Source organism: Myotis lucifugus, unplaced genomic scaffold (genome assembly GCF_000147115.1).
Source record: "Myotis lucifugus unplaced genomic scaffold, Myoluc2.0 scaffold_373, whole genome shotgun sequence".
NCBI classification, from domain to species: domain Eukaryota; kingdom Metazoa; phylum Chordata; class Mammalia; order Chiroptera; family Vespertilionidae; genus Myotis; species Myotis lucifugus.
The window spans coordinates 668,994-692,909 of NW_005871421.1; the positions used below are offsets into that span (position 1 = coordinate 668,994).

The 23,916-nt window shown below is 54.7% G+C and overlaps 2 protein-coding genes across 5 annotated transcripts in view; one reads left to right on the forward strand and one right to left on the reverse strand.

Annotated features, from left to right (window-relative positions):
• Positions 1-16,566, forward strand: part of NPAS4 (neuronal PAS domain protein 4) — a 20,004-nt gene extending 3,438 nt beyond the window's left edge. The window contains exons 2-11 of one of the 3 annotated variants that reach the window (XM_023765095.1): positions 25-118; positions 510-1,573; positions 11,048-11,416; positions 12,034-12,185; positions 12,343-12,445; positions 12,564-12,825; positions 13,003-13,112; positions 13,453-13,588; positions 13,719-15,154; positions 15,818-16,566. In XM_023765095.1, coding sequence (XP_023620863.1) covers positions 11,242-11,416; positions 12,034-12,185; positions 12,343-12,445; positions 12,564-12,825; positions 13,003-13,112; positions 13,453-13,588; positions 13,719-15,154; positions 15,818-15,846 — 2,403 coding nt within the window. In that variant the 5' untranslated portion in view covers positions 25-118; positions 510-1,573; positions 11,048-11,241 and the 3' untranslated portion in view covers positions 15,847-16,566. The remainder of the gene's footprint in view (positions 1-24; positions 119-509; positions 1,574-11,047; positions 11,417-12,033; positions 12,186-12,342; positions 12,446-12,563; positions 12,826-13,002; positions 13,113-13,452; positions 13,589-13,718; positions 15,155-15,817) is intronic. The other 2 variants (XM_023765094.1, XM_006101598.3) reach the window with 2 other exon arrangements.
• A 3,052-nt stretch (positions 16,567-19,618) lies between these two features.
• MRPL11 (mitochondrial ribosomal protein L11) lies at positions 19,619-22,355 on the reverse strand. Of its 2 annotated transcripts, none has more exons than XM_006101599.3 (5): positions 22,151-22,355; positions 21,727-21,822; positions 21,192-21,285; positions 20,940-21,099; positions 19,619-19,896 (listed from the first exon to the last, which is right to left on the reverse strand). In XM_006101599.3, the coding sequence occupies exons 1-5, from the start codon at positions 22,271-22,273 to the stop codon at positions 19,785-19,787; spliced, it is 585 nt and encodes a 194-aa protein (XP_006101661.1). In that variant the 5' UTR covers positions 22,274-22,355; the 3' UTR covers positions 19,619-19,784. The 2 variants fall into 2 exon arrangements, with proteins under 2 accessions (XP_006101661.1, XP_023620869.1); XM_023765101.1 differs by having other exon boundaries at positions 22,112-22,355.
• Positions 22,356-23,916: the final 1,561 nt, after the last annotated feature.

Sequence of the window (23,916 nt, forward strand, 5' to 3'; positions counted from 1 at the left end):
CCCCACTCCCCACTCTCTCAACAGGGGAAACTCCTGTTCCATAGGAATCTTGGAAGGAAACAGGATGCCAGGCCTAGCGTGTGGGGATCCTCTCTGGACAAGGCCGCAGGGTGACCAGGTGAGGACTTCACTGCCCGGGAGGCCCCCGTGGGCCTCTGGAGACCCGCGCCCCCTCCAGCCTTCTGCCTTCCCTCTTCTCCTTGGGCTCAGCCTGAGGTCAGGTTAGGATTTAGCTAGAAGGCCCTTAGCAGGTTCCCCAACCCTCTCATTCAACTGAAAGGGAAACCGAGGCCCAGAGAAAAGTGGTGACTTAACCAGGCTCCCGTGGCATGCTTGTTCCTGGAGAGCATGGGCCGGAGCCCAAGGATGCTGACCTCCCAGACGGAGGTCATTCTCCTGTTCCTTGACATTAAAAATAGCCGGCACCCAATGCCAGTCTCCGGCCCCTGCCCTGCACGCAGTGGAGGCTCCCCTACCCACGGTGGCACCCGCTGCTGTTTCTTCCCCAGCAGAGTCCAGACCCGGGTGGGCTTTCTGGATCCATCTCACTCTGGAGGAGCTTCTGGATCACCATGGACTCTATGACCGACCAACCAGGTTGCTGCTTGTGAACATCTGCTTCCATCAAAGGCTTCCTGCAGCCCACCACTCTCTGGAACTTTCCTGAGCCAGACCTTTTCCAGGCTGCTTACAAGTGCCAGTTGGCCTCCGAATGGAGGTGTGGCCTGCAGGCTCTGGCCGGGCTCCCAGGGCCATGTGGGCCCAACTCCTTGGACTTCCCTGCCCAATCCTGATAACGCCTGTACTCTTCCTGCCGCACCCTCGGGGGCATTTGACCAGGACTCTGGAAGACAGCTGTGAAGTACGTGACCAGGCTCAAGGAGCTGCGTGGGCGCTAGACATCTCTGGGCCCTTCCTCTGGACCAGGGCTGGGACCAGAGGTGGATCGGATCCAGCCCAGCTGTGGGGACCAAGTCTGGCAAAGGAGAGAGACTCATGCTCTGGAGCAGTTAGCCCTGAGCCTCGAATGGCTTTTCCAAGGGGCATCCATGGCCAGGGCTGGTCCTTCAATGCACAGAAGGGGAAACTGAGGCAGCCTTCCAAGAGACGTTATTTACCGAGGTCACACGGCGAGTCGGTGCGTTGTTGAGACTGGGACCCCGAGCTCTGCCTCTCGGCCCAGGCTCTTTCTCTTCACCTCCTCCCAGAGGCCAGCCTAGAGAGGTGCACAAAGGCCCCCACGCCGGGAGAGGGACCTGGCGCAGGGTCCACCTGTGCAAGTGTTGGCCGTGTTGCCTGAGCGACTCCATCTCTGCGCTAGGCTGTCACTCCAAGAGGATGATCTCTGGGGGCCCCCGCTCCAACTGTGCGCCTGGGAGTCTCTGAAATGGGGTGTCTTGCCAGGCTGTGGAGTCTCTCTGACGGTCTGTGGGACACTTCTGTGCTGTTTGCTCCTCCCACCGGACTGAAGCCACGGAACACGCAGGCCGGAGTTACTTCAGCTACAGCGGGGCAGGCCTCTCTGAGGATGACCTGTTTTATACCCCGTAAAACCCATCGCATCTCTCCAATGGTGAGTCCCTGATGCACCTGGCACAGACCTGTGAGAACAGCCCCTGGTAGGTTGGGTTTGAAGAAGGAAAACCACAGGGTCAGCACCGATACCTGTTCTCCCTCCCTCCACACAGGCCAGGTCCCTAGGACCCAAAGTGGCCCTGCTCATCGAGGGCCGAGGACGTGGTGCTCTGGGACTTCAGGCCCACGCAGACCCTAGCACTGGGCACACGGGCTCATCCCCAGCTGAAACTTGGTCCGCAGACTGAGAGGCACTGGCCAGGTGGGCCTGGGCCCCGGAGATGCTCAGACTGCCAGAGATGGGAGGGCCCTTCCAGGCCAAGTGGTCCAACCCACTGTCCCTTTGCAAATAAGGAAACTGAGGCCCAGAGAGGGGAAGGGACTTGCATCACACGCCAGTAGGCTGATGGCAGAGCTAGGACCAGAGTCCATGTCTCCTGATCCTCCCACCCAAACACAATCCGCCAGCATCTGGCCTGAGCCTACCTCCAGCTCTTCCCGGGTCTTTGAGTCCTGACAGAGGCCCCTCCAGCCCCCCTCCTTTGTGTGCTGGGTGACTCAGGAGCGTTTCCTTCAGCCAAGTGGTCTTTCCTCTTAAAGCTTCCTGGTTTCCCCTCCCCATCTGCGCGGAAGGCCCATCTTTTTCTGCTTCTAGAAGCTGCTCCATCAATAGGCCATCATCGCCACTACCCTCTTCTTGCCGTGGTCCAGCCCTTTCCCTGAGTTCCAGCATTCCCATTAGTGGGGAGCCTCGTCCCCCTGCGCTTGGGGGTCTCTGGGTTGCTTCTAGGACTTCCCTTCTATCACTGGCCTGGTCCCAGGCCTACTGCTTTCCCATGATCACCGCAGCCTTTAATCCTGTCCATCTTTCCTGAGATCCCATGGACCATTCCCTACAGACTTCCTCTCCACTGGACCCAGGGCTTGTGGGAGTAAGAACAGCCCAGAAGTCGCAGGGATGCTGTGAGGTCTGGATGAAGTGAATGTGCGCATTAGATATATAAGGTCCAGGGAAGGGCTGCATCTGTAAGAGCTCATCTTACCAGGTGGATTCAGGTGGTAGCAAGGAGACCCTTGAACCTGGAGCCTATGGTGGCCTAGGCACCTGTGAGTAGGAGGGCAGGGCTATGAGGACTTTTGGTAATTGGGAGCGATGGGAACCGTGGGGGTTTTAAGCTGGGGAAGAACACGGTCAGGTTTGCCTCAGGGGAACTCGGCGGCTGAGACCGGAGGGGCGTGTGTGGCTTCCTTCCCTGGACTTGCTGAGCCGTGCATGAGCCAGTGCCGCCCACGGAAGGAGCGCACGGGGACCAGGCTGGCCCCTCAGGGTGGTGTTGTGGACAAAACGTCTGCAGCTCCGGCCTGGCCCAGCCCGTCTGGTGCTCGCAGACCAAACTGGGCCAAGGCTGCAAAGAGCCGGTGGGTGCCCAGGCCCTGTTCCCACACTTACAGTGACAGGGCAAGCGCTGCCTCCTGAAGCAGCCCAGGCCATCTCTTCAGAGACTTGTTTGAAATTATATTTTTCATAAAGTGAAAATAATGACTAACATTTCATCCTTCAATGTTTATTGTGCTCCTTTGCGTGCCAGGCACTGTTCCAAGAGCTTTGACTTCGTTTTTTCATTCATCCTTTGATGTAGCCACTGTTTCTCTCTTCACACGCCTGTTTAGCAGGTAGATAAACTGAGGCACGAGAGGTCAAGCCACTCGCCCAACGTGAGGAGCCAGGACTCTGCATGGGCGTCTCATTCCAGAGCCCCCCCCCCCCGACCTCCGCCCTCTCTGCCTCCTGCCCACCTGCCTGTCCACAAAGAACTTAGTCTTTTCCCCACAGACCCCTGTGCTCAGACTGAGCCGTCTCATCTCCGTCCTGCCTGTAGCACCGGAGCCAAACCACCTGGCTGAGCTGGGGCCTCAGCCACCGTCAGCTGCATCGGCCCTCTTGGCCTTCGAACGGCACATCTGCTAACAGGCTGCTGCCGCCTCCTTTGTGGCCACCTGAGCCCGTGCAGTCTCATTTCCAGGGCTGCCCTCCACTGTCCACCCCCCACAAACACCCGGCCCAGCACAGCCTCGCCCCGTCAAACAATCCCTTGACACGCAGCTTCCCCATCTCTCCACACCTCCTCCTTAGCTCTCCCCAAACACCCTGCAGACCTCCTGCCGCGTACATGGCTCGATCCAGTTCCCACTTCTCACCAGCCCGGATGCTCCATGAGGTTAAGACCGGGTGTGTGTGACCCAACCATTGCATTGCCAGAGCCGGGCACAGACTCGGCCCTCGGGCATGTGTGCATGAGGGGATTCCATACTGAGGCCCAGGTGGACGGGCCCTATGCTGACCCTGAGACCCTGGAGACCAGACAGAGATGCAGGTGGAGGAGACAGACAAGTAGACAAGCCGTGACGATGCAGGACGAGGAAGCACAAGGGGCCGTGGGGGGCATTGAGGAGGAGCCCCAGGCACAAATGGAGGACAAGCAGGGCAAGTAGGACTACACCAACTGGAGAGCGGTGGGGGGAGCACTGGGCCGATCTAATAGATGAATGGTAGGAGGTCTGTCTCCTCCTCCCGACCTCCTGCTCCTGTGGGTCACGGCCAATGCCCTGCACTCCTGTCTCTCCCACGGGTGCCGAGGAGCGTTGGGCTCTGCTCTGCATTCGGAGAGTTTTCAGCTGATGGCTTTTCTCTCCCATGGGGGATATATGGCTGGGCTGACTCGCTCCTCACGGCATTCCTTGTGCCCCCGACTCTCAGCCCTGCCTTCAGGTCCTTGCCCAGAAAAGCTTCGTCTTTTCCCACCTGAGCTACTCTCTCCCCCTCCCGTCCCCTCCATGGTTCCATGCCTCTCACCTTCTCTGCTCAGCCCATTCACCGGGCTCTGACTGTCTCAACACGTGGGTGCCAACGTGTACCCTCTTCACATGAGATTTGTTGATTTCATAACCATAAATAGATAAAATGTTCTGAATACTTCTCGGTGCAAGGAGAACTGGGGAAGTGAAAACATAATGAAAGGGCCTTAGGAGAAAGAAAAACCGCCTGCTATGATGCAGATGAAGACAAGACAGCCATTGCACAGACCAGCTCTCTGAGGGTGACACTTTCACGCATGGACTGCTGAGCCCTAGGCCCTGAACTGGGGTGGGGGGTGGGGGGGAATGCTTGGGAATCTGTTAGAAAACCTTTACACCCATAATTTCAAACGAACAATCTAGTAAAAAAATAGAAAGAAGTAGAAATCAGGAAAACTGATTTCTAATTCTGGATTCCTCTCCTTCTAGCCATGTGACCCTGGGCAAGTTGCTAAACCTTTCTGAGAAGGTGCATGGAGATTCTTCCCCTGGGTTAAACCGGAGGCTCCAGGAGGCCTGAGGCCCCACAGTGCTGTCATTTTCCTCCCACTGGGACTTTTTGCCCTGATAGTACCTTTATCACTGACTGTGGGACACCCTCCCCGCCTTCCTGAAATGCAGTCCTGAGGCTGGGGTTATAGGGATAGAATGGACTGCCCTGACTCTCCATTGCCAACTCCAACTTATGTTGCCATGGAAACAGAATGTGGAGCATCACTCCTGTATGGGGAGGCTATATCTACACAGCTACAAAAAGGCTGGGAGCTAGTGAGGAGCCTATTCCAGAGGGCTTCCCCATCTCTCCACTTTTTTTTTTAAGATATATTTTATTGATTTTTTACAGAGAGGAAGGGAGAGGATAGCTTAGTATGCCCTGGGCCCAGAGAGCTTCTGGGTGAGAAAAGTAGAGACATGCAGAGATAGTCCTAGTTTGAACTAACCAAGGTACATGCCCTTGACCAGAATCGAACCTGGGAACCTTGAGTCCGCAGGCCGATGCTCTATCCACTGAGCCAAACCGGCCAGGGCCATCTCTCCACTCTTAAGGAGTGCAGGACACTATTGCTCCATGGCACTGGGAAGAGTAAAGAGATGAAATGATAGCTTAGTATGCCCTGGGCCCAGAGAGCTTCTGGGTGAGAAAAGTAGAGACATGCAAAGATAGTCCTAGTTTGAACTCATCCTCAACTCTAAAAGATGGAAAACTTTTTCTGTAAAGGGCCCGTTAGTAAATAATTTAGGCTTTCCAGGACATACAGTCTCAACTGCTCAGCTCTGCCATTGTGGGGTGAGAACAGCCATAGATGGTAGGGATGTAGCTGTGTGTCAATAAAACTTTATTTACAAAATCACTCAGTGGGCCATATTTGGCATGCAGGCCAGCTTTTGTAGACCACAGCTGTACCCCATAATGCAAGAAAAAGAGCCGACTTGCTGTGTAACATGGAGTAAATAATTGCCTGTTTCTTTTTTTTTAATTAACTTCAGAGAGAGGAAGGGAGAGGGGAGAGAGATAGAAACATCAATGATTAGAGAGAATCATTGATTAGCTTCCTCCTGCACGCCCCACACTGGGATCAAGCCTGAAACCTGAGTATGTGTCCTGACCGGGAATTGAACCCGGTGACCTCTTGGTTCCTGGGCCGATGTTCAACCGCTGAGCCACACCCGACTAGGCAGTACTTGCCTGTTTCTGAGCCTCAGGTTCACCATCCATCAAATAGGCATAATAATGTGAGTTCGATTTGTCATGAGAATAGTCTAACGGATCAGAGCAAATCTGACGTCCTTTCATCCCTCTGTTCCATCACTTCAGAGCTAACGCCCCGCCCCAGGCCATGCCCTTGACAGCTGAGGATGGCAGCAGCCCACTGAAGTGGGAGAGGCTTCTCTCTAGAATCGGATTCTTGGCCTGGCTTTCCAGCCTTCGGTCCCATGTCTGTAGCCAGCCGAGCGCAGGTGGAAGCATGGAATCCCTTCCTCTCCCCCATCCTGTCCTTTGGCAGGAGGCTACAGTTCACTTGAGAAAGTCACATGGCTGCAGGCACTGGTGGCCCGGCTTTAGAAGGGGCCTTTGAGATTCAGGCTGGGACTAACGTGAAGAAAGGTAAGCTTCCATGCTCCCCAAATTCTTCGCCCATGGCCCCAGTTCCCAGGGGTGCAAGTCAAGTGGCCACACCTGTGACCTCATCACAGGAGACTGCAGCACCACCAACTGCATTAGTGGATCTTTCTTGAGTCGTCTTGTCCAATTGTCTGACCACCACTGAGAGTTTGCATTCCTTGGCATTTTGTCATGTGCTCTGAAGACTCAGCCAGTGATACTCATGTGATATTCACTCATTCTCTCTCTGTGTGTGTGTGTGTGTGTGTCATTCTCTTCCGCCCTCTTTCTCCTTCTCATAGATACATCTGTCCTGGCCAAGACAGGATACACCTTGACAGCCCTTTGTCCAATTCCTTGCCCCAAGTCTCCAGAAAAGCAGCCCTCATCAGGGCTGTTCTAAAGGAGCAGACTCTCTACTTACCCTCCAGCTCTCTCCCAGGAGATCATTGCCCCCCAAATCTATGGAAAAGATACACCTCCTCTTCTCTGATAGATGTTGAGGGGTGATGTCCCTCTATATCCCAATAAAGCTATGGAAAGATATGGGCAAGGGTTCTCACGGCCTGTTCTTGCTATAAAAAGTCCTTTTTCGGAAAAAATAATAAAGAAAGAAATCAGCCAATCCCTCCTCAATGCCATCACCTCTTCTTGGTGATTTTTCGGGGAAGGAGTGGGCGGGTTGCTATGGCAACAGATGCGAGCTCCTCTCAGTAAAGAAGGGACCTTGATATTTTTTTCTCCCATTCTCTCTCTTAGCTGTGTATGTGTGTGCGCACGCGTGCATATGCCATACATGCCTGTGCCCACACCAGGACATTTTTTTAGAACTAAAGAAAGTCCTCTTCCCTCAGCTCCCCAAATATGGAGTGAAGAAAAACCACTTCTCCTGCAGGCCAGGGAAGCTTCGGGACTGTTCAGGGAAAAGGGAGAGGTCATATGGGGTTCCTGTCTTCCATCCTTTTACTGGAGACTGCATGCAGCAGAGAGAACTTCACAAATGATTGGGGTCCAAGGGCTGGAAAGAAAAGATGCTGGGTGGAGAGAGGTTAGTTAGGTGAGAGTTAGTTAGGAGAGAGGTGCTGCAAGAGCCCAACAAGTGACATCAGAGAGGACAGCAACAGAAGGTGCATTGAGGCTGGGGATACATGCAAATCCATACCGCATGGGATGCCGAAAAAGGCCCAGGGCAGACTCAGATGTGGAGACAAACACACACATGGACAAGGTGGCGCATAGATAGCTGCAAAAAATAAAAATACAGGCAGGCAGGCACAAACATAGAACTACATACAACACAAGAAGTCAGAGACATTTTTTATAAAGACAGGCATAGATACATAGGGATACAGACACACCACTACAAAGACATGTGCAGACAGACAAAAACATACAAATGCAGTCATGGTTCAATGGACAGACACACATACACGCACACTCTCACAGTCTAGCTCCCTCCCTTTAATAGCCCGAGCATAGCCGAACAGCAGTGCATAGCTGGGAATGCTACAGGCTCACCCAGTGGATTTGGCTGGAGTGCTCCTGCTCTCTGTATTTCTTCTACATACTCACTCTAAACCCCTCTCTCAATTCACTCTCTTGCCCACTTTCCTATAGTTTATGGGCTCTGACACCACCCCCACCTCGGGCTTCCAACTCTTAGCCTGTTCTGCTGCTGCTGTAGCCTATTCTGCTGCTGCTGCTTGCTGCTTGGGGCATGGAGGGGGGGAGGAGTGGGGTGACTCAGCCAGGCCAGGATGACTCACACTGCCAGTATTTTTAGCAGCAGCCAGGAGCTCTCTAGTGTGCCAGCCGCCCCCCTCCTTCTGCTTGCTATTTTGGAACTGTCACTGGTGATATAAATAGCTCCTCTCCCACGGCCTGAAGCTTCTGCCAAGCTATTTTTGGTTCTTCACTGTTAAAAATAGCTCCATGGAGGTGGGAGGAAAAGGGAGTGGGAGTTAGCCTAGAGAGAGGAGACATTGGGGCATTCAGAGCTTCTCAACTTGAATCAGAGTGGGCGAACTAGGATGAACCTTTTTTTACTCCCTCTTTTGTCCATTTCTAGACCCTTCTTCCCTTCGAGTGTCTCTCTTTCCCCCAGTCTATTCTCTTGGAAAAATCCAGAGGCTCTTCCCTTGAACCCCGTTCTCCCCCCATGCTTCCTTCACTCCTAGAGCTCAGAAATCTTGGCCCCTGGTACCCTCTCCCATATTCATCCTCAGAGGAAGAGGGGACATCCCATTGGGACCTCATTCTGAGGCCTGTGTGGTCTCAAGCTCTTACTTTGATGTCCCAGGCAGACCATGGCCAATATGATGTCCCTGGTGACTTTTCAGAACCGTGGACAGCGATCAGAGCCCCATTCTTTCACTGTGATCGTTCTGCTCACTGAAGACCAGCTGGGCCCCACCAATAGACACCATGGAGAGGGGCACTACGAATGTGTCCCAGCCAGGGCTAGAGCTTCATCCGGGCGTGAAGAAAACAGGAATGCTGCCCTGGATTGTCATACAAGAAGGACATCCAAAGATCAAGGGCTTGTCCACCAGGAAGCCTAAGGGAGGGGTGGGTGCGTACGTCAGGGGTCAGATAGAGATGAAAGTGGAACTATCGCTCTGTCACCCAGATGAACAGGGTTAGAGAGTGTGCAGACACACACATCCTTTCCCTCCATTTCGGTTGTGCCACTGAACACAGGATGGTTGATAGGAATGTCCCCAACATCTGCCAAAACGGCACGAGCGGTCGGCCACCCTTCTGCTTGGCGGTCTCCTCCTCCCAGTCTGCCTCTCTCGCCACTGCCCTTTCCCACAAGGAGCGAGGAGTTCCTTGACCCCAAATTTCACTTCTTGCTCTCAACGTTTATGTCTACCCTTCCTATGTGACTTCCTACAATCAGGCCAATCCCACTCTCCCATTTTAAAGTGACCTCATTTCCAGCCCCTCAAGGGATTTCACACAACCCCCTCCGTCTTCCTAGCGAGACTTCGCTAAACTACCCCCTAGCCCACCCCTTCTTCTTTTATAGGATCCTGGGGAAAAGAAAGGAACCCCTCAGACCCCGTAGAGAGCAATCATTTGTGCTGAAAAGAGAAAAAAAGGAAGGGGGAGGAGATAGGGCCAAGGAAACAAACTGACAAAGGACATTTGAGAGAGCAGAAGGGGACTGTTTTGGGAGTAGAGGGCGCAGGAAGCCGAGACAAACCACCCCGCCAGGCAATGAGATAAAGAAACTAGTTGAGGCCGAGGGAGGGGCATGTGGAGAGTGGAAGGTGGAGAGGCTGAGAGAGGAGTCCCAGCACCGAAGACGGAGAGGGGTCTGCAGGGGGTGTGGAGGGCAGCCCGACGAGCAAAGGGGTCCGTGTCGGTGCAAGGATCTCTCCAAATAGGTCCAGCTCGGCCCCCTCGCTTCTCCGCTGCTCCCCCATCCTCCCGGCCGGAGGCGGAGGGGGGGCCTCCGGAGCGTTGCGGAGGCTGCGAGGCTCCGCCCGCCGCTGCGCCGCGGCAAACGCTGGAGGATTCCTCTCCAAATAAGGAGCTGGGATTCCCCGGCCCCGCCCCCGCCCCCAGCCCGGGGAGACACCAGCCTGCGGTCGGGCGTGGGTGCGGGGGGAGGGGGGGCGCTCACTTTGGGGGCTGGCGACAGGGGCGCATAGGAGGAAGGGATACCTCGGTGCAGACTCAGATCCTCACCATGCCCTGGACCCTGCCTCAGTTTCCCCCGCCACGGGCTGAGGTTAATTCGTTGGAATCCCTGCAGACCGCAGCGTAGGTGCTGCTATTTCCATGCTTGGCGGTGGGAAAATAGGACCAAGGCCAGACTCGGGGGATCCTTCTTCCTCAGGACCCCTTTCCACCCCACCCGAGGGGCTGAGACCCCCACCCCCGCGTCACTCCCCTGCTAAACCACCAAGGCCTGGCTTGGGGACGGGGTGGGGGGAGGAGGCTTGTTCTTTGAAAGTGACTAAGGCAATCCCAGACCCAGGAATCCCTGGAGAGAAACCCTAGCCGCGACCTATCCCGCGGAGGCTAACAAGGCCCTTCTTCCCCTCGTGTGAAGGTGACTTTTGGCTCGCAGCTAGGAAGGGGGGGTTTGTGGACAACCATACCCCCCTTTTCTTATCTCCTTTAAAAATCGATGTGGGAACCAACCCCGCCTGGCCCTCCGCAGCCTCTCCTGCCAGGGGCTTCTGGCCGCCTCCGCCCTTGCCCTGTCGCTTCCCTGGGCTGAGCACACTCGGACACCTGGACCCCTGCACCCCCTTCAGGCCTTCCTAACGCAGCACCTGCCCCTCCGCTCAGCTGCCGCCAGCCCCGGCCCCCTCCGCAGCCTCCTCTCTCCCCCTCCCGCCGGCACCCCTCCTGCTCTCCTTCTACGTCACGGGATGACGTAGGAAGCCGGGGAGGGAGGAGGAGCGCCTGCCAGTGGCTCCTGCTGCAGTTTGCTGAGCCCAGCCTCCCGCTTTCCCGCCCCCCTTTCTCTAAATCGTGCCCCCCCACGCCTGGCAGGAGCTATATAAGGCGGAACGAGGCAGGCGAGGGAGGCAGCGCAGCGGAGCGGAGCCCAGGAGAGGAGAGGAGAGAGCGAGCCGGAGCGAGAGCCGGAGCGAGAGCCGGGGAAGCGAGGAGGAAGAAGCCACCGGCTTCGGGACAGGACCGCAGGTGCTCGGAGCGCCGGAGCGGGAGCCCCGCAGCCGCCAGGCATGTACCGCTCCACCAAGGGCGCCTCCAAGGCGCGCCGCGACCAGATCAACGCGGAGATCCGGAACCTCAAGGAGCTGCTGCCGCTGGCCGAAGCGGACAAGGTCCGGCTGTCCTACCTGCACATCATGAGTCTTGCCTGCATCTACACTCGCAAGGGCGTCTTCTTCGCCGGAGGTGAGCAGACTGGGGCTTTCGGAGACCCGAGCTGGCGGACACTGGGGACCGTGGAGCTAAGGGAGCGCTCTGGGGCTGCCGCATGCCCAGGGTGGCATGTTGGTGAGCTGGGAGAGAAGGGATCGGGGACTAAGGAACTCCCACTTTTCCTTCCGAGCTCTGTCCAGACTTCAGCTTAGTTCTGGGTGGGGAATAGAGAGCCCGGACGGTGTCCCTAGCGCCAGACTTACGCAAGGAAGAGAGCCAGGACACAATGGCCCCAGTTCCCACCCGCGCAGAGGCGCTCCCGGAGCCCGAGAGGAAAGCCCGGGAAGTTGCAGAGATAGAGTAGCGCTGTCCACGGTGCAGACAGCACCGCCGGGTGGCGAGGCGCTGTCCGCGGTGCTGAATACCCGCGCGTGTCTGTAGCGCTGTCCGCGGTCCTGACATTCAGAGATGCAGGAAAGCCCGGCCCCGACTTGGAAGTCCAGCAACAGGTTCCCTAGGCAAGAACTGCGGGCAGTGGGTCCAGAGGTGTGTGCAGAGGCAGGACCATGAGAAATTCCCCTGGATTTTCTGAAGTTCACTCCATGCCTCCTGGTCTCACTCCTGACTCACCATGTCTTCTCACCCCACAGGTGCTCCTCTGGGGGGCCCCACAGGGCTTCTCTCAACTCAAGAGCTTGAAGACATAGTGGCCGCGCTACCTGGCTTTCTGCTTGTATTCACAGCGGAGGGGAAGCTGCTGTATCTGTCTGAGAGTGTGAGCGAGCATCTGGGCCACTCCATGGTGAGCGCTGAGGGCCAGGGCACAGATGGGACACAATGAGCTTTCTACTTCTGAGATTTACTTGGGAGCAAGGGTTTATACCCTGCAAGATGCTATTTGTCAAAGATTGGCCCTTGACGCCTTCACTAAGGATCATCTCCTCTTCCCCTTTCTCCAGGTGGACCTGGTTGCCCAGGGCGACAGCATCTACGACATCATTGACCCAGCGGACCACCTAACTGTGCGCCAGCAACTCGCCCTGCCCTCTGCCCTAGACACCGGTGAGCACTCCTTTCTCTCTTCCTCAGTCCAATCTCCCTTCTGCTGCCTTGCCCCTCCCCATCTGCCATCTCTCTCAGCCATTTGCCTTCTTATCAGTTTTCCTCTTCACTCACCTAGATCGCCTCTTCCGCTGTCGCTTCAACACCTCCAAGTCCCTTAGGCGCCAGAGTGCAGGCAACAAGCTGGTGCTTATTCGAGGCCGGTTCCATGCTCACCCACCTGGAGCCTACTGGGCAGGAAACCCTGTGTTCACAGCCTTCTGTGCTCCACTGGAGCCAAGACCCCGCCCTGGTCCTGGGCCTGGGCCTGCTTCACTCTTCTTGGCCATGTTCCAGAGCCATCATGCTAAGGACCTGGCCCTACTGGACATCTCTGAGAGGTAAGCCCACAGTGTGTAGACCCCAGGAGGAAAGCAGGCCAAGATGAGGGGACCCTAGATTCTGGAGTCAGGGGAAGGGAGGATGGGATCTAAGGGACCAGAGGACCTGGGAGGGAGTGAGAGGCCATGGCAAGCAGGGAAAACAGAAAGCTGACCTCACCCTTTCCGCTTTCCCAGTGTCCTAATCTACCTGGGCTTTGAGCGCAGTGAACTGCTCTGTAAATCATGGTATGGACTGCTGCACCCTGAGGACCTGGGCCACGCTTCTGTTCAACACTACCGCCTATGTGAGTGTCCAGAAAAGCTGGGGACAAGACAGGGAGCTGGGAAAGGGAATGGGAGACCCTACCAGGAAGGTCTGGTTGAGGCTGATGCTGGGGAGGCACCTGAGGCCAGCAGTTTTGGATGCTATAGGGTGCACATTAGGTGAGGAGTAAAGGTGAAAATAGCATCAGAACTGGGGGACTCCCAGCGGTGAGGTCAAGGTGGGGAGCTGAGTGGTACAGGTTAGGGTAGTCAGAAGAGGATGTTATGGATCCCAAACTCAGTGGAGAGGTCAGTGGGGTGATAGTTTAGGTGATGTTATGTGATATGTGTCCTAACTCTGCATTTTTTCTTTCCCTTCAGTGGCTGAGAGTGGAGATATTCAGGCAGAGATGGTAGTGAGACTGCAGGCCAAGCCTGGAGGCTGGGCATGGATTTATTGCCTGTTATATTCAGAAGGTCCAGAGGGCCCCATTACTGCCAATAACTACCCAATCAGGTGAGCTGCGAGGCAGGAGCCTGAGCGGGGGGGGGGGCAGCTGAGGGGGGCATGGAGGAGATACAAATCTGGGAACTGCTCTGGGAATGGGCACCAAATCCTTACTGGCTATCTCTTCTCTCCTCTCCAGTAACACAGAGGCCTGGAGCCTCCGCCAGCAGCTGAACTCTGAAGACACTCAGGCAACCTATGTCCTGGGTACCCCAACCATATTGCCCTCATTCCCTGAGAACATCCTTTCCCAGGGACAGTGCTCCAGCCGTAACCCACTCTTTACCCCAGCCCTGGGGGCTCCCAGAAGCACCGGTTTCCCCCCTGCTCCTGAAATGGGTGCTGTCTCAACACCAGAAGAGCTTCCCCGACCTCCCAAAGAGCTGGGCTTCAGTTACCTGACGTTCCCACCTCGCCCTGAGCCTTCTCTTCCAGCCGACCTGAGCAAGGATCTTGTGTGCACCCCACCCTATACACCCCACCAGCCAGGAGGCTGTGCCTTCCTCTTCAGCCTCCATGAGCCCTTCCAAGCCCACTTGTCCACTCCATCCAGCTCTCTCCAAGAACAGCTGACTCCAAGCGCCGTGACCTTCTCCGATCAACTGACGCCCAGTAGTGCCACCTTCTCAGATCCACTGACTAGCCCACTACAAGGCCAGCTGACCAAAACCTCAGCCAGAAGCTACGAAGATCAGTTGACTCCCTGCACCACCAACTTTCCAGACCAGCTGCTTCCCAGCACTGCTCCCTTCCCCGAGCCTCTGGGCAGCCCTGCCCATGAGCAGCTGACTCCTCCCAGCACAGCATTCCCGGCACATCTGAACAGCCCCAGCCAAACTTTCCCAGAACAACTGAGTCCCAATCCCAGCAAGACTTACTTCGCCCAGGAGGGATGCAGTTTTCTCTATGAGAAGTTGCCTCCAAGCCCCAGCAGCCCTGGTAATGGGGACTGCACACTCCTGGCCCTCGCCCAGCTCCGGGGCTCCCTCTCTGTGGACGTCCCCCTGGTGCCCGAAGGCCTGCTTACACCCGAGGCCTCTCCAGTCAAGCAGAGTTTCTTCCACTACTCCGAGAAGCAGCAGAATGAGATAGACCGTCTCATCCAGCAGATCAGCCAGTTGGCTCAGGGCATGGACAGGCCCTTTTCAGCTGATGCTTGCGCAGGCGGGCTGGAGCCACTTGGGGGGCTGGAGCCCCTGGACTCCAACCTGTCCCTGTCAGGGTCTGGCCCTCCTGTGCTCAGCCTGGATCTGAAACCCTGGAAATGCCAGGAGCTGGACTTCCTGGTTGACCCTGGGAACATATTCCTGGAAGAGGTGCCCGTGGAAGACATCTTCATGGATCTCTCTACCCCAGACCCCAATGGGGAATGGAGTTCAGAGGATACTGAGGCAGCGGTCCCAGGAGGGGCCCTGTCGCCTTGCAACAACCTGTCCCCAGAAGACCACAGCTTCCTGGAGGACCTGGCCACATATGAAACCGCCTTTGAGACAGGTGTCTCAGCATTCCCCTACGATGGGTTTCCTGATGAGTTGCATCAACTCCAGAGCCAAGTTCAAGACAGCTTCCATGAAGGTGAGTCCAGCCCAAAAGTTCAAGAACTCAAGTCCTGTCCTGCCAGCGAGATACTGGGTGGAATGAGTAAATTCCCCTCTCTGTACCTCAACTTTATTAATGGGATAATATTGTCTGCTGCCTAGGGAAGCAGTGAGAATAAGAACTAATGAAAAATAATCTGGAAATTCCTGACAAGTAGGCCTGAAGGGCAGGGGTTAGGGGTGTGGGATAAATGCAAGAGGATCCTTCACTAATGGTTTCTCCTCCTTAACTCGGTGAAGGACCTAGATCAGCCATCATCACCCTATTTTACAGATGAAGACAATCAAGGTCCCAGGGTTAAAGAAACTTGCCTAAGGCCACACACAAATTGATGGAAGAGGCATCAGAGCCCCATCTCAGTATTCTTACCCCCCAAAGGGGATATAGACTAAGTGTTTATAGGCATTTGGAAAAGTAAGAGAGGCTGCCTGCTATGGCTCCATCCATTCCAAAACTATAGCCATGGTTTCACTTCGTCTGTCCAAGTTGCTCCCTTTTCTGCTGAACCGCTGGTGATCATTCAGTCATTGGGCCAACATATTTGAAGCCCATATACTATGTGCCACATCCTCAGCCTATCTTTCCTAACAGGCCTACTGATTGTCCTCTCTCTCTTTCTCTCTCTCTCTCTCTCTGCAGATGGAAGTGGAGGGGAACCAACGTTTTGAATAAGTCTGTGACTTAACGTCGTCAAGTATGGCATATTGTCATCAAGACGTGGAGCTGCTCTCCACCCCCCCGGGACTGTTGGGGGGATTCTAGGGGCTGGAGGGGGATATATCTGATTCCCCAGGCCCTGCAGGATTGGGTGAGGGGAGGGGGGAGGGCTAGGGAGGGGAGCTTCTTTTTAATATTTAGAGACTTCCAGCAATCCCAGTTTCCATTTCAATCTGTATTCACTCGTAGTGAGTTTCCTTGAATGGGATTTCAAGTGGAGAATGGGGGAGTCTCACTTACCCCCTGTGCTGCCCCATGGGCTTGGGCCAGTTCTCCACGCCTGGGGGCCAAGCCACCCCTGGGCCTTGGTGGGGGAAAGGCAGCACCCATTCGGGCCAGCCTGTGCCCCGAGGGGCTCTTGACACCCACGTAGAATTCTCTACACACCAGTAACGGGATTTCAATTCCGATGGACTCTGCCGCCCTGGCGGCCCTTCTTGTGACTTTTGCGCCCCGCACCTGGGGTGGGGGGCGTGAAGAGACGCTACGTTTCTTTCCGATGGAGGAAGGCAGACCTGCCGCTGTCACACGTGTGCTTGCACGAGTGCGTGTACCTGGTGCAGGACTCACCCGGCTGCCAGACTGCCTGGGCCTGCCCAGGTGGCCACCTCGTGGTGCTGTGGTGACTTTGTAGCCAACTTTATAATAAAGTCCAGTTTGCCTTTTTGGTACCTCTGGTGTCATGCTGTAAAGAGGGAAGCGGGGGGGGGGGGGACTTGAGAAGGTTGGAAGGCCCAGATGGGAGTGTGGGGGTCTGGAAGTAAAGCCTGGACCTGCAGACAGCCTGGCTGTCTTGATTCTTGATTCACTCATTCGCTCGTTCCTTTGTTCATGCAACATCTGAGTGCACAGTGTGCTGTCCACCCGTGCTGGAAGCTGGAGAGTCTGGAGCTGAAACAGCAGATGCCACAACTTGACTTCAAAATGCCAGCGGGTATTGGCATCTCCTCCATGTTCAGGCTTGAAGTGCTCACAGTGTGGGAGCAGCAGAAGGGCCTGGGGATGGGTATCGGATTCCGCTTGGCATTTTCCTGGGGGTGGGTTGGAAGTCTCAGGACATGAGTTTCTTTCTTCAGCCTGGTCCTGCAGGGAAACAGCTTCCCTTGGTGGCCTGTTGGAAATGATAACCACCTTGCGTGGGCCTTGCAGCTGACAAACACTTTTATATCCCTCATTCACTGCCGCGAAGCCTCTGATCAGGCCTATTGGCGCCATTTCACTAATGAAGAAACGGAGTGTCACAGGGAAAAAGTGATTTCCCCACAGTCGGTGAGAGCCATAAGTGGGAAACACGTCATCTGCACCCGAGCCCTGGGCTGGGTCCTCTGACCCCAAAGCCCGTGAACCACCATCTCAAATCATCCCGTCCCAGTTACCCGAGAGGGCAGGCTTGAACTGGAGCAGGGAGCCTCTTCCCTCCAGGTCTGCATACTAAAGCTTTCAAAAATACTGTTTTCCTCTGAGCTTGAGGGCCCAACAGCCACAGGGCATGGTAGGGGGAAAAATTAGGAGACAAAAAGGCCTGGATTTAAATTCACCAACGTTTTGCTGAGTGGAACCTGAGCCTCAGTTTCTTCTCAGGTAAATTGGGGCTGGAGTCCAGCTGGTGTGGCTCAGTGGCTGACTGTCCATTTATGAACCAGGAGGCCCAGGTTGTGGGCTGGATCCCCAGTAGGGGGTGTGCAAGAGGCAGCTGATCAATGATTCTATGTCATCATTGATGTTTCTATCTCTCTCTCCCTCGCCCTTCCTCTTTGAAATCAATAAACAAAAATATATGAGAAAAAAGCACTTCACTGGTGATTGGTGGAGGTGGTGGGTGATAGGAGAGAGTGTGCGTTTTGGTGAGAAGGCAGGTGACTTCAGAAAGAGACCCTGGCCACCAAGTTAGTTGGAGAGAAAAAATTAGAAGAGCCAATAGCGCCACCTGCTGGACAAAGAAGTATCTGCTTCTGTTCCTCTCGGAGCTTTATAGCTTAGACCAGATGAATGGAATACTGAGGCCCAGGGAGAGGAAAGGACTCGCCTAATGGCATTCTCACATCTGACTCTCAGCCAGTTCTCTTCCTACCGATACCAGACTCTGCCCTGGGAGCAGAATGTAGGAGAAAGAGCTCAAGTTTTGGGGTCATGAAGGCTGAGTGCAAGTGCTGGCTCTGCAGCCTCATTTCTTCATGTGATAAACAGTATTTACAATACCTACATGTGGCAGTGTTCTGGGTGCTGACATTGCAACAGCGAACAAGGCACAAGGTCCCTGGGGGTGGGTTGGAAGTCTCAGGACATGAGTTTCTTTCTTCAGCCTGGTCCTGCAGGGAAACAGCTTCCCTTGGTGCATTCTAGCTGTGGGAGACATAACAAAAACTAAGTGAACAGTCTGCAAGAAGTGCACAGTATGTCATTCAGTAAGGGAAAGAACCAGTTCTCTGAAGGCAGGAACTGTGTCTCTCACATTTATTCTGTAGTAGGAGCTCAGTAGTAGGAGCACTGAGCCCAGTACCTGATAATAAGCCACTCAAAAACTGTTTTGCAAATGATGTTCATCCTAAGTTTGTGTATGTGTGATATATATTAAATGTTTATTGATTTTTAGAGAGGAAGGGAGAGGGACAGACAGAAACATCATCAATTGACTGCCTCCTGCACACCTCCACTGGGGATCGAGCCTGCAACCTGGGCATGTGCCCTTACTGGGAATCAAACCGTGACCTCTTGGGTCATGCTCAACCACTCAACCATACCCAGCGGGGCTGTATATATATTTTAATACAAACAAAATAGTCAACAGTTATTTTATTGCTGCTTCTGAGGACTTGGTTAAATGAATTACGGTCCACCCACAAGACAAAATACTAAGCAGTCATCAAAAATGGCTTAAAGAAGATAATGAAAAACGTTCTAAATAATTGCCAAGTTAAAAGTAAAATACAACAGTATCTAGAGTAGGACACCACTTTATTTTTTTAAAAAAAAGTTACATATAAATACATGCACAAAGAAAAGAGTAGAAAAGATATATACCTAAATACTGTTAGGAGTCTCATCTGGGTGGTGGGATTACCCAAACTGGAGTGTGTTATTTTCCAAATCTTGGTGCAAAATAGAGACTAGCATGTAACAGGTGCTCAGTAAACGTGAATCCATTTCTGCCCCGACTCCTCCTCTCTTCCCTGCAAGGACAAGTCCTTGATGTTCTGGGGAATGGGGGAAAACAAAGGCCAGGGCTTCCTCAGGTCTTCTCCGGCCTCGGGCAGGGACCTCCTGCAGCTTTGCTTCTTCCATGGGTCTGTAGCCACGAGCCCAATGGTTCACATTCAGCTAACACCTGATCCAGTGCCAGGACCAGCTTCGTAGAGGGACCTGAGGCACTTGTGCAGCAACACTGTTGGGGCTGTGACCTGAAGTCACCACAGGGGTCTGTTTCTGTTGAACTGGCAAGTCCCCAAGAGTTAAGAAATGTTTCTGATTACAGCACAAGCAACATCTGCTGCTTCTGTACACACGAGCCCCAGCGTTCGCAGCTCCCACCTACCCTGCTTGCTTTGTCATCGGTGGGGAGGAGGGCTACTCCGACCTCTGCCACCGATTCAACCTGGACAAGTTGCTCTTCTTGGCTGAGCCTCGGATCATGTATCTGAGAAGCAGCAGGAAGAGCCCTACTGTCTGTGTTGCCACCATCAGTACTGGTCCCTTTCCCCTAGGGCCCTAAGACAGAACTCAAGAGAGGGTGACAAAAGATGTTTATTTAGGCTGAATCCCCTGATACATCCATACGTGTAAAAATATATAATCTAAGTCAGGGCAATAATAATCAGGTTGGTGTCATCTCCCCTTCGGCACAGCCGTTCCAGCTGCTCCCTTCAAAATTCTGGAGTGCGCAGGACAGGGGTCACTTCTTGGCAGCGGCAGCTTCTGCCTGAGCTGCTAAATCCGCCTCTTTCTGAGCCTCCAAGAATATGGCTCGCTCCTTCTGGAAAGCTGCCAGCTCTTCCGAACTGAGGCTGCGGGTACAAAAACACAGATGGTAAGTGAGTGGCCCACGTCATTGTCTCTGAATCCTTTCTCCCCTCCTGGACTTCTCCTACCTTTGCTCATCTGCTTCCTGTGCCAGGAATGTCACCCCACCATCCTCACCACCTCTGCCTTTTGTTCCCTTCTTTAAGCCCTACGGTCCTTTGAGGCCCCGGCTATAACTCAGCCCAGATGAACTGGCTCTTCCTCTGTGCCCCACAACACTTTGTGCAATAAAGTCTTTGGGCATGCGTGTCTCCCCTGAACAGGGACCAGACATACTCATTTCTGTACTCCCAGCAAAAGTAAAGATCTGAGAAAAGTGAAGCCCATTCTTGTTCCCCGCTTAACCCCACTTCTTTTGGGAAATGACCGGCAGCAAAAGACCAGTAAAGGGTTGAGAGCTGACCCTGCTGTTGTCTGGGCTAGACGCCCTCTCACCTAACATCTCACTTCAAAGACACAATTGCTGAGGTCATCTGAAGCCCGAGGTGGGGGCCCCTGTTGGCCTGGCCTCTCTCACACTGTTTCCTATTCTGCCTGTAATGCCGGATTGTATACCAGATTACACTGAACTTCTCTGCTGCACTCTTTCACCTTCCATCCTTCACAGGAATCTCCACTTTTTGGAATGCTTGCCCCCAGTCCTTGACTTCCTTTTCCAGGTCTCGTCACCTCGCCTACAAAGTTCCCATTGACACACCAGGCAAATCAGGAGTCCTACACCTTGTTCTCAAGACAGCTGTCGTCGTTCAACACTGCCTGCCTGCAGTCTAATGCTCCAGCTGTGCATCTGCCTCCAGCTCTGGACTGTGAGTTCCTTAAAAGTGGGGCCAAGCATGGCTATCTAGTTCCCTCTAACACATAGAGGGTCCTTAACAAGTGCATTCAAATGAATGAATGGGGCTCCCAAGACTCTAAGGTCCTCTGACTCAGAAGCAGACGCTTCCACTAATGCGCACGCTCTGTCTTGCCCCAAAGTCAAGAGCTGTCCAGGTCCTCCCCTGGCACTGTGTTTCCCCGGAACACTCACTTCTTCACCACACGAATGCCCAGGGAGCGGGCAGAGCCGATGATGGAGCGGACAACAGAGGACAGGGGCATGTCCCGCAGGGCGAAGGCATCATCCTGAGCTTTGACACAAGCAATCTCATACACGTGCTTCAAGGTCACCAGGCCTGCCACCTCCTTCCCTGGACGGAAGAAACAAATAGCCCTTCGGGTGTCACTGCCTCCTTCAGACCCCCCCTCCCTCCAAATCCCAGGGGCCTACCCCGACCCTTACCTGTCTGCCGGGCCCCTTTTTCAATCCCAGCAGCTGCCTTCAGGAAGTAGGTGACAGTGGGTTGTCCTATCTTGATTTCAAACGTCCTGTCGGGCTTAATGAAAAAAAAAAAGAAGAAATGTGAGAATATCTCTTCCTGCCTCTCCCAACCCCTGCTTCCCCAACCGAGGGGACTTCTAACTTCCCGTCTCCCCTTCCCTTGAGTCCCTTTCTGATGGTGTCCCTCCAAAAGACCACAAAACCACAAGAGAAATAAATCTGTAGCCAACAGCCGCGTCCCCTCGGGTCCAGGCCCAGCTCTACTCAGGAAGCCCCAAGGAAGTGAAAGGACAATGGAAGGCCTGCGACCCGGCGGGCGGGCTCGGAAAAGAGGCCGTCGTCTCCCCTGCGTGGACAGGGAACGTGGGGCCCAGGAACAGGAGGAGACCCGCCCCGGGTGAGGAACGGGGTGGCAACCCCCGGCGACCCGTCCCGAGCCTGCGGGCGCGGGGGGAGAGGACAAGGAGCTGGGCTCGCAGTCGTGATCGATCGGCACCTTCACGAAGATCTTGGTGGGCAAAGGGATGCCTTCTTTGATGTCCTTCGTCTTCTCGTTGAACTCCTTGCAGAACTGGTTGATGGAGACGCCTCGCTGTGGCGGAAGCACAGGGGCTGGTACAGGGAGCAAGGAGGCTCCCTCCCGCTTCCATCTCCAAGTCTCCATGACCCCTTCCTCTTCCCTCCACCCAGATCCAACGACCACTGAGAGCCGGTGCTCTGCAGGCAGCAGCCCTCTCCATCCTCACCACAGTCCGCTGGGGACGGGCTGAGGAGGCGGGGCCTCCAGGAGGCACGTTAGCGAGTGGTGGCAGAGCCGCGCTTGGAACCGAGGCCTCCCCGGCTCCCGAGCCCGCCCCCTCCGCCCCAGCACCAGCTCCCACCCTCCGGCGCCTCCCACGCCGAGATCCCGCGCGCTGCACCTGACCCAGGACGGGGCCTAGAGGGGGCCCCGGCATGGCCTGGCCGGCTCGCACGATGGTCCGGATCACGCCGCCGACCTCGGGTTTCTTGGCCGCCCGAGTGGCCCGGATGAGCTTCGACATGATGCGGGGTTCACTGCCTTCGTTCACTCAGGTCAACAGCGAGACCGACGGCGCTGGGCGCCGCCATCTTGTGTCAGAGGTCACGGGTCCTCTCTTTAGTGAAGCCCAAGAAGAGCAGAGTTGTTTCGGTCCTCCAACGAGTAAGACAAAGAGGGTGATATAAAGAAAAAAAACTTTTACTTTGCCCTCTGGAGATAGAGGAAGGACCCGAACGGTTCGGGTACACATATTTCTCCCGAAGAGCACGCAGGCAGTACTTCGGACAGCTAAACTAGAGAAGGCCCTTACTGTCCGCACAGCATTGTGGGTATGGTAGTTTTGACGGCTTTGCAAATCCCGCAGATGGCTGTGAGCTGGGGCGCCAGCGGCTGGACATGGGTTTGAAATGAACCTAGAGCTCATTTCCTCACCTGTTGTCCAAAGGCGGTATGGTTAAGAGTACAGACTCTGGAAGCAAACTGCCTGGTGGCTCCTCTTGCTGCCTGTGAACTTGATGAAGTTTGGACCCCCAATGTACACAGGATAAAAAAATTCACTGGGCCCTAACCGGTTTGGCTCAGTGGATAGAGCGTTGGCCTGCGGACTCAAGGGTCCCAGGTTCGATTCCGGTCAAGGGCATGTACCTTGGTTGCGGGCACATACCCAGTAGGGAGTGTGCAGGAGGCAGCTGATTGATGTTTCTCTCTCATCGATGTTTCTAACTCTCTATCCCTCTCCCTTCCTCTCTGTAAAAAACCCAATAAAATATATTTAAAAAAAAAAAGATTCACTGGGCTACAAGGAGAAAGGAGAAAGAGGGAAGTGGAGTGATGAGAGATGTAGGAGTCCCAGCTGGAAAGGCCAGTAGCCTGCTTCCCAGTGGGTTAATGGAGCCCAGAAAAGTGGTTCAGGCCAGAGGTCTGTGGGTGGCTAATCCCACTCCACAAGGAGGCAGCAAGACCCTGGTGAGGGCCTAGCTGGGTGGCTCAGTGGATAGAACGTAGTCCTGCGGACTGAAGGGTCCCGAGTTTGATTCCTGTCCAGGGCACATGCCTGGGTTGCAGGCTCCATCCCCAGTAGGTGGCGTGCAGGAGGCAGCCGATTGATGATTCTCTCTCATCCTTGACGTTTCTATCTCTCTCCCCCTCCCTTCCTCTCTGAAATCAATATTAAAAAAGAAGAAAAAAAAAAGGACCCTGGGGAGGGAACAGCTGAAGGCTGGGCAGAAATGACTGCTTTGAAGGGTGACATGGAGAGAACAGAGAAGCTGCCAGCCCTGAAGGGCATGGCTGACCAGCTAAAGGCCTCTCAGGGTGAAGGTCCAGTCAGGCCATCTCCATGGGGACCTGTGTGAATGGACGACATTGGGTGCCAGAAACATTCTGCTGAGATGTGTACTTGTCACACACAGTGCTCAGCCCGGTCCCCTGGAGGCCCCCTGAAGCAGCAGGAAAGCAGAGACGGAGGAAGGCAGCGGGAGGAGTGGGCTGAGCTTCCTTCAGCCTTTGATTGAAGACACGGAGAGTTAGGGACCTAGAACTGCCCACTTACAGTTCACCCCTCTCCCTCAGCCCCCACAGTTCTCTCCAATCCTGCCATCCCCCGTGACTGCCCAGAGAGAAGGGGTGACATCCACTTTCTGTCTCTCCCAACATACACTTGGG

What these genes read in the sequence shown, in the direction of transcription:
- MRPL11 (XM_023765101.1), bottom strand. Translation starts at nt 22,273, where the DNA reads ATGTCGAAGCTCATCCGGGCCACTCGGGCGGCCAAGAAACCCGAGGTC. An exon ending in GGCGTGGGAGGCGCCGGAGG is followed by an intron (nt 21,823 to 22,111) that starts GTGGGAGCTGGT and finishes CTTCCGCCACAG; the next exon opens with CGAGGCGTCTCCATCAACCA. An exon ending in CCACCAAGATCTTCGTGAAG is followed by an intron (nt 21,286 to 21,726) that starts GTGCCGATCGAT and finishes TTTTTCATTAAG; the next exon opens with CCCGACAGGACGTTTGAAAT.